This window comes from Hyperolius riggenbachi, chromosome 3 (assembly GCF_040937935.1).
Source record: "Hyperolius riggenbachi isolate aHypRig1 chromosome 3, aHypRig1.pri, whole genome shotgun sequence".
Taxonomy (NCBI): Eukaryota; Metazoa; Chordata; class Amphibia; order Anura; family Hyperoliidae; genus Hyperolius; species Hyperolius riggenbachi.
In genome coordinates, this window is record NC_090648.1 from 220062173 (window position 1) to 220074741 (window position 12569).

Here is a 12569-nt window from a genome sequence, read left to right on the forward strand (position 1 = left end):
TTCCAGTGATTCTCATACGTGACCGATTACTCCCTAGGTACACGAGTATGTTTTTTGTACTTGTAAGTAGAAATTGTAGAATACTGGGTATGTTTAATGCTTAAGTACAAAAAAATAATAGTACAGTACACACAAAATTATATAAAACTCCCCAGAAATAAACTACGGTGTTATATAAAATGGAAAAAGAAGAAAAATAATGCAGTACCCCCAGTAGGCAATCAATCTTATTTTGTGATCATCTCCATAATCTGATCATGCTTAAAGCAAATCCCTGTGAGGCCAAGAAATAACTCAATGGGCTGGCAGATGGCCCTAGCCATCTTATACATCATCTGCCAGCTTCTACAGTCACAGATTGGAACAGAACATTTGCTACCACTAACATGATCATAACATAATAGGACTACCCACCTTTTTTACTACCATGAACTTTAAAACGTTTCTTAAAATGTTTGTGCTTTTTACGTTTTGGTCCTTTATAACGCAAGCATTAGTGTGAGGAAAGGATAAAATAAGCATTAGTAGGGGTTGGTGAAGTATTTATAAATGAAGGAAAACAAAACATTACACACAAAAACTGCTAGAATATGTGTAAAGCTGTAAATATATAAGAATAAAAAGCCACATGAATGAGACAGTTTATCAACAGCAACCAATGAATAGAACAATTTTAAATTAAAACAAAATTTGTAAACCCGAAACTTCATCTATCCAATGTAATTAATGGTAGTTATAAATCTAAAATAAAATATTGTGAAAAGGGGATTATAAAAACATTTAAAAATGAAAGCTGTTTGGATGATGCAACACAAAAAAAAAAAACAAAAACAAAAAAAAAGGAAAGAAAGTACAGATAATTTCATTACAATCAGCTGCCAGCAAATTAACCTTCCTTTCAGGGTAAGCCAGAGTATTTCAGGTGTTCAAGGTAGCTATCTTCGTCCACGGCCCTTTCAACATATCAAAAAAAAAAAAAGCCTGCCTGCAGTTACAGGCACTTCAGACTCAGGGTACCTATTCCCTTTTAGCAAATCTCTTTGAGCATGACAGTCATATTGTGCAAGCTGTGATATAATTTCCAGTTGCTAGGCTCTGTCTCACACGCATGTCAACGATACACCGAATAGATTAAACTGACAAAGATTTAACAAGAACAACAATATGCAAAATATTAACGGTAAGAAGAGAAACTCCAAGTGCTGTAAAACTCCATCTCACTTTTTTTTTTTTTTTTTAAATATATTTTAACAGGCTTACCCCTCCTGAATAAACATCAAAACATTCAATACACCACAAACATTTATTCACTACTATGCAACATATTTTGTAGGCTTTTAAGTCTACTCCCTCAGGTATAAAGTAAAAATCCTGACTGTATAGTGTAATAAGTGCCTCTCATGTCATCTGAACGTCATATTACTTGCGTAGAGCCCGTTTCCACTGTAGGCGGTGCGATGCCACTACACAGATACATCGCACTGCGGCCGAACTGAAACCAATGCACGACAATGGAAGAGTTTCCATTGCATGTGCGGAGCGGTACAGATCGATCTGAGAATCTGCAGCATGCTGCAGATGTTCACATGGCCTCATCAGCCTGCCGCCTCCTATACACTTCCGCATCGGGGGATGCGAAAGTCATGCGAAGACGCATCGCATCCCTTCAACTCCCATTCGCAAGTGGACATGGGCCCTTAGCAGACAATGTTTACAGTATATGGTTCATGCTAAATCAACTTTATAGGTCTGTTTTTACTGATTTACTTTTTTCAATACAATATTAACAATAACATTTTAAGGAGAGAGAACAAACCAACATGATTGGGTAAAAAGACTGTCAATTTCTCTAAGCAAGCACATGCAATTCCTTACATGCCTATAAAATGACCAACTTTTGCATGCTCATTTTGAAAACTATGACTATTGAGATTTTCTAAACTACTACACCACAAGGACTCCCAATATATCAATTTTACATCTGAATGGACCATTTCTACAAAACAAACAAAAGTAAAAAAAAGAGCAGCTTGTGGTACATTTACTAAAGGGGGTGTGTAGTAAAAACCTGTTTTCCAGTCAGGGGAAAAAAAAAATGCTTCTCTGCATTTCTCAGAACACTGAAAAGACTGCACAGAAAGTGCACTAATCAGCATGTCTGATTCAGTAAAATAATGGCTGCTCCGTTAGCCCTGACACATTAATAGCTTTTTAAATATCGGTAAATTGTTTCACAGAGCAGCTGGTTTAGATGTCTGGGTACCACATTGCAGGTTATGCTAGAACCTATACAACGCAAATACATTATTCTATCTACTGTATGTAACTAGTCAATACCAAAAAATACAGAAATGATGGCAAACCATCTTGCATAGTTATTATAGAATTGTTACCAAATAACTCTACTTGGGTCTCATCCATCCAAAGGACATCATTCCAGAAGCCTTGTAGTTTGTCAGAAGCAACTTACGGTAAACCTAAGCTATGCCACCATGTCCTTTTCACAAAGCATGGGTTTTCTCCTGTCAAGCCTTACAAACCCATCCATACGTGTTCAGTCTTTTTCAACCCTTTTGACCATGAAATTAATTTTCTGGGATGTCTACACTTGGGAAGATTGGAAGATGTCCTCAATGTTTTCCACTTGGTAATAGCCTTTTTCACCACAGAATTATGGACTTTAAACGGCTTAATTACCCTTCCCAGACTTCCAGTTGTCCTAAGATGATGGCTCATCTTTGGTGTTGTGTTGTGTTAACCCACGCCTGATCACTCTGTTTATATAAAAGGTGGTTACACTTGCTAATGACCAATTAATCATGTGCATGATTAGCTGAATGTGACTACAGCATAACCTTAATTCCCATAAAATAGTAAGGGTGTACATTAATTTAGGAATGAGTAGCTAAAATACAGAATACAGAAGCGGAGTTTAAAAACTTATGACACAGTGTAATAGGTCATGTGTTCTTCATCTGAGGCATTTTAAGATATGCTGAGCATCAAATGATTTAGTTTGTGTATTATAATGTCCTGGGGCCTATGCTAATTTTACAGTCAATCATAGTACTAGCTTCTACTGGGTTCTTGCATTAAACTGCCACACTAATAATGTTCACCATCATGACATCAAAAAGTCACTGGTGTTACTACTGTATTTGGCAACAAAGATCAATGACCCAGTCTTTACTTTTACAGCATTGCTGAGAGATTAACAAACACAGAACAAACAAACCCAGAACATTTATATTGCGCTTTTCTCCTGGCGGACTCAAAGCGCCAGAGCTGCAGCCACTAGGACGCGCTCTATAGGCAGTAGCAGTGTTAGGGAGACTTGCCTAAGGTCTCCTACTGAATAGCTGCTGGCTTACTGAACAGGCAGAGCCGAAATTCGAACCCTGGTCTACCATGTCAGAGGCAGAGCCCTTAACCATTACACCAGCCACCAGCCTTAAATAAGATACTATGAACATGGACAACAACATGGGTCATGATTACATGGCACATGTACTGGTGTTAAACCTCAGCTTTAGCATGCTGAAATGTAGTAGCTTTAGCATACAGGGCCAGACTCCGGGTCTGTAGGCCGAATTGGCCCAACTCACCATTTTTTGTGAGATTCAAATGTACATGACTGCAAGAAGTAAAAAAAAAAAAAAAAAAAAGGGAGGAAACAGAGCACCAACCTGTGCTGTACACATACTAACAGCAGACTAGAAGTTAAACATAGTAGTATGCATTATTTATATGGAGCTTATGGGCTGTTACTTGTGCATACATTATTGTGCCATGTTATATATCTATATCATAGTCTTACTAGCTTATTTCCTTCAGAAATAGTGACATAAAAATTAATGTGTTAAAGCAGTGGATCTTTACCAAAGCAAAACTGACTCACACAATTGTGATATTAAAGGACAACTGTAGTGAGAGATATATGGAGGCTGCCATATTTACTTCCTTTTAACCCTCCTGGCGGTCAATTGTCCTGCGGCTGCGTGGCCGTGGGAGGTTTTTTAAGCCTAATTTTTTTTTTATAATGTAGCTAACCTAGCACTAGCTACATGATTCCCCCCTCCCTGCGGCCTCGCTCCCACCCCTCCGATCGCCGCCGGCGATCTAGCCCATCTGGAAATCAAGTTCTATACAGGATTTCCTTCAGTGCTTCCCCGTCGCCATGGCAACGAACGGAGTGACGTCATAGGGAGTCTCGATCCACCCCATAGCGCAGCCTGGCGGCGATTGGCCAGGCTGCGCAAGGGGTATGCGGGGGAGGGGGGGGGGGGAAGACATGGAGGAAGCCCAGTTTGGTCATGCTGACCCCCTACACTTGTGGAGCCATTACCTGGCAGCCTGAGATGGGGCACAGGAAAAAGCCACTACTCACAGGCCCAGGAAGTAGCAGCCTTTTGCTACCAGTGAACTGCCAGGGAGGGGCCACTGAGACTCTGCTCTCACACTTTGACTGACCAGTACCGCACGCTGGCAGTGCAGATGTCGGCCAGTCAAAGTGCAAGAGAGCAGTGTCAGTCTCCGTGGCTTCACTACTTTGTGTCTGACCGTGATCTACCCAGCAGTCCTTCACAAACTACTGGTAGATTGTGATCGATGCATTGGCACAGTTGATGTAGGACATATTACTGATGAGTATGTACAACTTAAAGGAAACCAGAGACGAGATAATATAAAAGATTTATACATACCTGGGGCTTCCTCCAGCCCCATGTGCACGGATCGCTCCCACACAACCGCCCTCCGCCTTCTGTATCGCCGGTATCGGGGTCCCGTAACTTTGGCCAGGCTGCGCAAAAGAAGCCACTGAAGATGTGTAGAGGGTGCACTTCTCTTGCGTAGACTGGCCGAAGTTATGGGACCTGGTACCGGTGATACCGAAGGCAGAGGATGGTGGCGTGGGAGCGATCCATGCGCATGGGGCTGGAGGAAGCCCCAGGTATGTATAAATCCTGTATTGCGGCGGGTAGCGGCGCATCGGCGGTGATCGACCCAAACACTCTAAAAAAAAAAAAATTATGAAAATCGGCCCAGCAGGGCCTGAGAAATCCTCCGCGGTGGCTTACCCCGCCAAGAAGGTTAAGCATTACCAGTTGCCTAGCTACCCTGCTGATCCTCTGCCTCTAAAATGTTTAGCCACAGACCCTTAACAAGCATGCAGCAGATCAGGTGCGTTTCTGACATTATTGTCAGATCTGACAAGATTAGCTGCAGGTTTGTTTCTGATCTGATTCAGACAATGCTGCAGTTAAATAGATCAGCAGGGCTGCCAGGCAACTGGTCCTGCTTAAAAGGAAATGAATATGGCAGCCTCCATATACCTCGCACTACAGTCGTCCTTTAATTGTAATCACATGAAGTATTAAAAAGTACTTCATGTGATTACAAAGGTGTAGTCACCTTTTTTCACACATTCAGAATTGCTAACTTCCTAAACCAGTTTGACACTCCATCTTTGATTAAGCTCAAACTTTCTGCAATCAAGCATATCATTTGTCAAAGGTCACTTTAGCTGGCTACTGAACTACTGAGCCATCTCAGTTACAGCTTACCAATGTATTCCTGCCCCCTCACTTCCTTTAATGAGAAGTTCTTATGGGCAGAGCCCTCTCTCCTATAATATATTGCTTTTGCTGTCACTTGTTGATTTACTCATTTTTTCTTAGCACACGATGGGCTATATAACTGTTGAGGATCCAGAATGCCCTTGTTTTTCTATATAAAACTTGCCTATAAAATATTTATGCATCCAGTGCCACAGAATGTGTTCCCACTATATAAATCAATAGTAAGTCTAATCGACTTGCAGCACTGGGTCCCCGGTTCGGAACCCAGCCAGGGCACTATCTGCAAGGTGTTTGTATGTTTTTCCCGGTCTGCATAGGTTTCCTCCAGGCACTCCAGTTTCCCCCTTCATCCCAAAAGCATATACATAAATTAATTGGCTTACCCCTAAATTGGCCCTAGACTACAATAGACATAGGACTATGGTAGGGATTATCCATAAAGCACTGTGGAAGATGTCTGCGCTATATAAATACCAAATAATTTACAATGTTCCTATAGTACAATGATACTGTGCTGCATGTGCTCCTCTTGCTTTTTGGCAGAGTTTTGACACTTGTCATTAGTGCTCATTAGCTTCACTTATGAAACTATTACATTGTAGTGGATTTGAATCATTTCTTCTTTGTATCATTTGCATTTTGCTTATGACAACCTAATTTCCTAACCACAGTAGTAGAATTTCCCTTATACAGCAACAGAATAAGAAAGGCACTCACCAGGTAATATACAACATTTTATGCATACCATCTGTGAAAAAAATCCCAAAATTTAAATGTATTCCCTACCAAAAATATAAAAACAAAGGGAAAAAAAACCTCCCCCTTCTGGCAGAACACCTTCTACACATACACCCAATACCTGAGTAGACTTTTAGAAGCCTATAATAGGGCTGACAATGTTAGAATTCCTCACAGAATGGATTTGATGATTTGAGGATTTTTGAGGATTTTTTCCCAGCTTTTAACACATTTAAAAATTTTTTAATGTAGTCAAGTCTCAGACTGCACACTTACCGTATACATTTGACTATAAGTCGAGACATTTAGGACTGACTCACCGTAAAAAAGTTTAGAAGTCTCCCCATACTCTAGTCAGTCCTAAATTTCTTGCCTTACAGCCATTGATAAGGGTGCCTCTACTTTCTTTCCCCCTCTCGCTGCACCAAAGCCATTACTGTACTTTTAACCCACCTTCCAAACACCACCAATCAAAGTGTGTCTGCCTCTTTCCATCCATCCCCCATGTATCATACAGACTGTGGAGAACGCGAGCAAGCTGTAACTCCCTGGTCCAGCGCCAGGCTCAGTCTCATCTCTTCTCCCTCACTCGTTCCAGCCTGTGGGCATTAGCACTGCTCTGGCTCCCAATGTCACATGACACATGAAGTCACATGACATCTGAAGCCAGAGCTATGCTAATGCACACAGACCGGAACGAGTGAGGGGGAAGAGATTGGGCTGCGCCTGGCCCTGGACCCGTGAGTGACAGCTTGCTTGCTCCACAGACAGCAAGATACACTGGGGATGGACAGGAAGAGGCAGACACACTTTGGGTGTAAATACAGTATAATTACACCCGGGGAGGGGGGGTAAAAGTACTGTACTCGCGGAATACATAACAATTACACAGGGGAGTGGGATAGAAAGGGTGTAAAGTTTTTACACTAAAAAAAAAAAAAAAAAAAGTCAGGCAGTGCTGTTCACACCTCAGAGCCATTGGGAAAAAGTACACTGGCCACTGCAGTTCGGTGGTGGTGGTGGTAAGGTGTTAGAAAATATCAGCCACAATGAAGGGAAAGGAGGGGGACATATTTGCCACACTAAAAAGTGGCAGGGGACACATGCTGGCCTAACTGAAAGGGGAACACAGACACTAGCCACTTTTATGGGAGTATGGGCTCAGATCAGAGGGTTAATGGCAGCATGTGGGAGACTTGAGGAGTCACTGGCTGCACTTGGGGGCCAGGAGGGATTAAACAATACAATATTTTATGCAGTGCCTGGTCCCAAGTGCAGCGATTGACTTTGCTGGATGAACTTATACTTGAGTCATTAAAAAAATTCCAGCTTAAGAGGGTCAAATATTGGTGTCGACTTATACACGACATCATAATCAAAAAACAATATCAGCGCAGCCAAGCAAATCTTAACATGTGGAACACTACATATATCGCAGCCAAAGTCCAACGTCTCAGCAAAACGTCTTCAATTAACATAAATAGTACACTTCAGCGCGAATTCACTTGTGTCCACCACCGAAAACACCATAAAAATAATACGCTTACCAGATTATCACAGACCTTAACTACAGGGTCTGCAATATGGCTTAATGAGGTCAGCAGCAGGTATCTTCGCAGCCGGCCTCCTCTCCAGACAAGCCGAGCAATCTAATCCTCAATTGCAGTATTTCACCAAAAATGAGGCATGCAAAGAGACAAACGCACATCTAAGCGTATCTACAGCGATTTTAATATCTCATTTAAAAAAACATAAAAGTTTTTTAAAAAGTCACTCACATCTGGGCCCTTATGACAGGGACCCACAAGGAAAAACAGCACTTAAAACATAGGACGCCGTCCAGCCACACGTCCGCCTCGTCCGACCGGTTTCACTGTCAAAGTTTCATCGGGGACTAAAAGACAAAGTGGCTGGATATACCCTTTTATAGTATTTACCTTAATTAGGTTGCAATTTATGTTAGACTTATACACGACGCTGACTTCTATTCAATTATATATGGTACATCATTTTAGAGCACGGGTAGGGAACCTATGGCTTGGGAGCCAGATGTGCCTCTTGATGGCTGCATCTGGCTCAGATACAAATCAGTAGGGGTCGATTCACTAAGCTACACTGCTCAAGCAGCGCAAGTCAAATTTTCAAAGCAGTGCACACTACTTTGCACTATTCACTTACTCCCGCTACCCCAAAACAAACAGCTGCTCCAATTGTCCCACTCTGGACCCCGTCAAGTCCAGTGACTTTGTAGGACCAGATTGGTCCAATAGGGTGCCTGTCACTTGACAGGTAGCCTATTGGGCCAAAGTGCAGGGATCTCATCCCACAAAGTAAATCAACTCCCAAGTCAGCTAGCTTATTGTACAAGCTGTTACTCGGTATTGCACCTGTCTGGCTCTCTGGGAAATTGCTGATGTTGCTGAAACCCAAGAGAAGCTAAAGACATGTCTGACACTTCTGCTGCCCAGCAGATCAACTGTATACACATCACCATGGCAACAGGGAAGTGAGCCCTCTGCTGGGCGTGAGCACTGTCCCAGTTTGAAACATATTGTATGGCTCTCAAAGAATTACATTTTAAAATATGTGGCGTTTATGTCTCTCTCAGCCAAAAAGGTTCCTGACCCCTGATCTAGAGTATTCACTTATGCTGGAAGGTAATCTGCTAGTGAGCAAGACATCTCCAGGCTTTCAGCTACAACCAATACATTGGTTTCCAACACAATGACAATCACAAGAAATGGGATATTTGCAATTCGGGTGTTTGTAGTCAGGGACCACCTGTGTTTGGAACATTGACATTGTATCATTAACAAATAAACTTACTGTAAAAGATGGAACTTTAAAATTTTGTACAAGTTCAAGATAACTAAACAGACTTATTAAAAGACAACTATATTTAATTTTTGTGAATAGCTAGATGAAAGGAGAACACTTTTTGGAGTCTGTACAGATCAAGTCTAAGTGGAATTATACATTTTTTGGCCTAATCAGCCCACGCTTAAACATTATGTGTGTGAATAGCAAGGTGTGCGTATGTGGGTTTTCTGCCAGCAGGGATAATGCTACACTAGCTTACATTTTAATAGAAAAGTATTTACATTTTGGCGTATCATCATCACAAATGTTTCTTAATATGTATTGAATATGCTGTATTTTGTCAATGCCTGTTGAATGGCTTTCTTATTTTGCTGTATAAAATAAAAGATTACCTGGTGACAGCTGGGTCAGGAAATTAGGTCATCATAATTAAAATGTAAATTTTACTATGAGGAAATTAATAAAATTCAATGCAACTGGATCACAAACAAAGCTAACAAGAGAAGAGCCAAAAAAAAAAAAAAAAAATCTGACGGCAGCAAAGGGATATATTATTCCTGAATCCTGTATTATATTGTCACTGTAAATAAGGCATGTGACAACTGAAGTGTCAAGAAACTACATGACTCATATCAATTGCATAGAGTCTACAGAAAAAGCCACCACAGATAAAATTAAAAAAAAAATATACTCATGTAATACATTATATACATCTGGGGGCAAAGAACATCATGTTCCTTCTTTGCAAATGTGATCAAACATGTTCCACATGCACACACTCATTTTACACCACTTAAAGAGGAACTGCAGTGAAAATAATGAATAAAATTGCTTTTTCTATGCACACAGGGAGATATTGCTTGCTTGGCAGCTGGGGGAAAAAACTTATTTCCCACAATGCAACAAAAGGTTCAGACAGCACACCATCAGGACCATCACACTGTGGGAGGGGTTTCACCACAATATCAGTCACACTACAGTCTTTGCAGACCGTGACATTACTACAGAGCTCTAATGTCTCCATCAGTGTCTGAATCCATAATTATACATATATAAAGGCGAGATAAAATGAGTGCATGTATAATGTTGCAATTAATAATGCAACTGGGTGTCACTTAAGCGATTTCCTTTAATCTAAATACCAGAGAAAAGGCGGACTCTATAATTTGCTGTGCAAACAATTGCTGTCCTTGTTTTAGTATCTCTGTGACAACACACCTTTTTAAAAAAACTCAGATGTTGATTTAGGCCATATCCAAAAAGATAACACCTACTGGTATGGTCAGAGAAATGTAGGCACAATGCATGAGATTAATATAAGACAAAGGTGTAGGGAGCCAAGAAAGAAGGGGTTAAACAGAATAAAGGAAAAGGGAAGTAAGGGAAGAATGAAGGAAGGAAGGAAGGAAGGAAGGAAGGAAGGAAGGAAGGAAGGAAGGAAGAAAAAGTCAGAAGGAAGGCTGGACAAACAGAAGGAAAAAGACAGTCGGAAGTAAAGGAAGCAGAGTAAGCGCAAGGAAAGAAAAAGAGTGTCGGGAAGAAAGCGAGTAACAAGTAAAGAAATACACTATGATGTTGGCTGTACCTTAACCACTTGAGGACCATAGTCTTTTCGCCCCTTAAAGAGAAACTCCAACCAAGAATTGAACTTTTTCCCAATCAGTAGCTGATACCCCATTTTACATGAGAAAGACAATGATTTTCACAAACAGACCATCAGGGGGCGCTGTATGACTGATTTTGTGCTGAAACCCCTCCCACAAGAGGCTCTGAATACCGCGGTACTGCTGGCAAACTGCCACAATGTAACAATGTTCAGAGACAGGAAATAGCTGTTATTAGCTGTCTATAACAGACAGAGCAGCTAGAAACAGCTAAATAACCTGCCCACAGTAACAATGTCACCATGTAATAAATGTCAGAATGTGAATCTGGGAGAGGAAAGATTTTACAATGAGCAAACACTGACTAAATCATTTATACATAATTATGGTAAAAAATGAAGCACTTTTTTTACTACATTATTTTCACTGGAGTTCCTCTTTAAAGCGGAATATAACCCTGCATTTCAACTTTGCTCTAAAATATTATTTACAGCATGTTATATGCAAAAAGCATATTTTTTTACTAGACCAGCATTGGAAGGGTTAAACACAGAGGTTTAAAGGTCCTGGAGAGATATGCAGAAGTTCAGATAGATACATTCTATTTAGTTACATGTATCTATTGATAAACAGTTACACACTCTTTGGCTGTCGTCCAAGCTCCTTCTCAGTGAGAGAGATGAGTCACATTCAACACTTAGATACATTATGTAAACAAAATGTATCTATTTCAGCTTCGGATGCGTCTGCAGAAATCTAAAGGAACTTTAAAGCCCTGTGTAACCCTTCCAATGCTGGTCTAGTGAAAAAAAAAAATGCTGGTTGCATATAATATACTGTAAATAATGTTTTAGAGCAAAGTTGAAATGCAGGGTTATATTACGCTTTAAGGACCAGAGCCTTTTTTTCCCATTCAGACCACTGCAGCTTTCACGGTTTATTGCTCAGTCATACAACCTACCACCTAAATGAATGTTACCTCCTTTTCTTGTCACTAATACAGCTTTCTTTTGGTGCTATTTGATTGCTGCTGCGAGTTTTAGTTTTTATTATATTCATCAAAAAACACATGAATTTTGTAAAAAAAAAAATGACTTTTTTAACTTTGTGCTGACAATTTTCAAATAAAGTAAAATTTCCTATACATTTAAGCGCGAAAGTTATTCTGCTACATGCCTTTGATTAAAAAAAACCAAAAAAAAACCCCACCATTCAGTGTATATTTATTGGATTGGGTAAAAGTTATAACGTTTACAAAGTATGGTGCCAAAAGTGAATTTTCCCATTTTAAAGCATCTCTGACTTTTCTGACCACCTGTCATGTTTCATGAGGTGCTAAAATTCCAGGATAGTATAAATACCCCCCAAATGACCCCATTTTGGAAAGAAGACATCCCAAAGTATTCAGTGAGAGGCATGGTGAGTTCAAAGAAGATTTTATTTTTTGTCACAAGTTAGCGGAAAATGACACTGACAAAAAAAAAAAAAAAAGTTTCCATTTCTTCTAACTTGCGACAAAAAAAATGAAATCTGCCACAGACTCACTATGCTCCTCTCTGAATACCTTGAAGTGTCTACTTTCCAAAATGGGGTCATTTGTAGGGTGTGTTCACTGTCCTGGCATTTTGGGGGGTGCCTAATTGTAAGCACCCCTGTAAAGCCTAAAGATGCACATTGGACTTTGGGCCCCTTAGCGCAGTTAGGCTGCAAAAAAGTGCCACACATGTGGTATTGCCGTACTCAGGAAAAGTAGTGTAATGTGTTTTGGGGTGTATTTTTACACATACCCATGCTGGGTGGGAGAAATATCTCCGTAAATGACAATTTG

The 12569-nt window shown here is 40.4% G+C and overlaps 1 protein-coding gene across 5 annotated transcripts in view; it reads right to left on the reverse strand.

Annotated features, from left to right (window-relative positions):
• VPS13C (vacuolar protein sorting 13 homolog C) overlaps positions 1–12569 on the reverse strand; it is a 390940-nt gene that overhangs the window by 309257 nt on the left and 69114 nt on the right. For 3 of the 5 annotated variants that reach the window (XM_068275763.1, XM_068275762.1, XM_068275766.1), the window contains exon 7: positions 415–477. The exons of the other annotated variants lie outside the window; for them this stretch is intronic. In XM_068275763.1, the coding sequence (XP_068131864.1) occupies positions 415–477 (63 nt within the window). The remainder of the gene's footprint in view (positions 1–414; positions 478–12569) is intronic. 5 annotated transcript variants of the gene reach the window in all.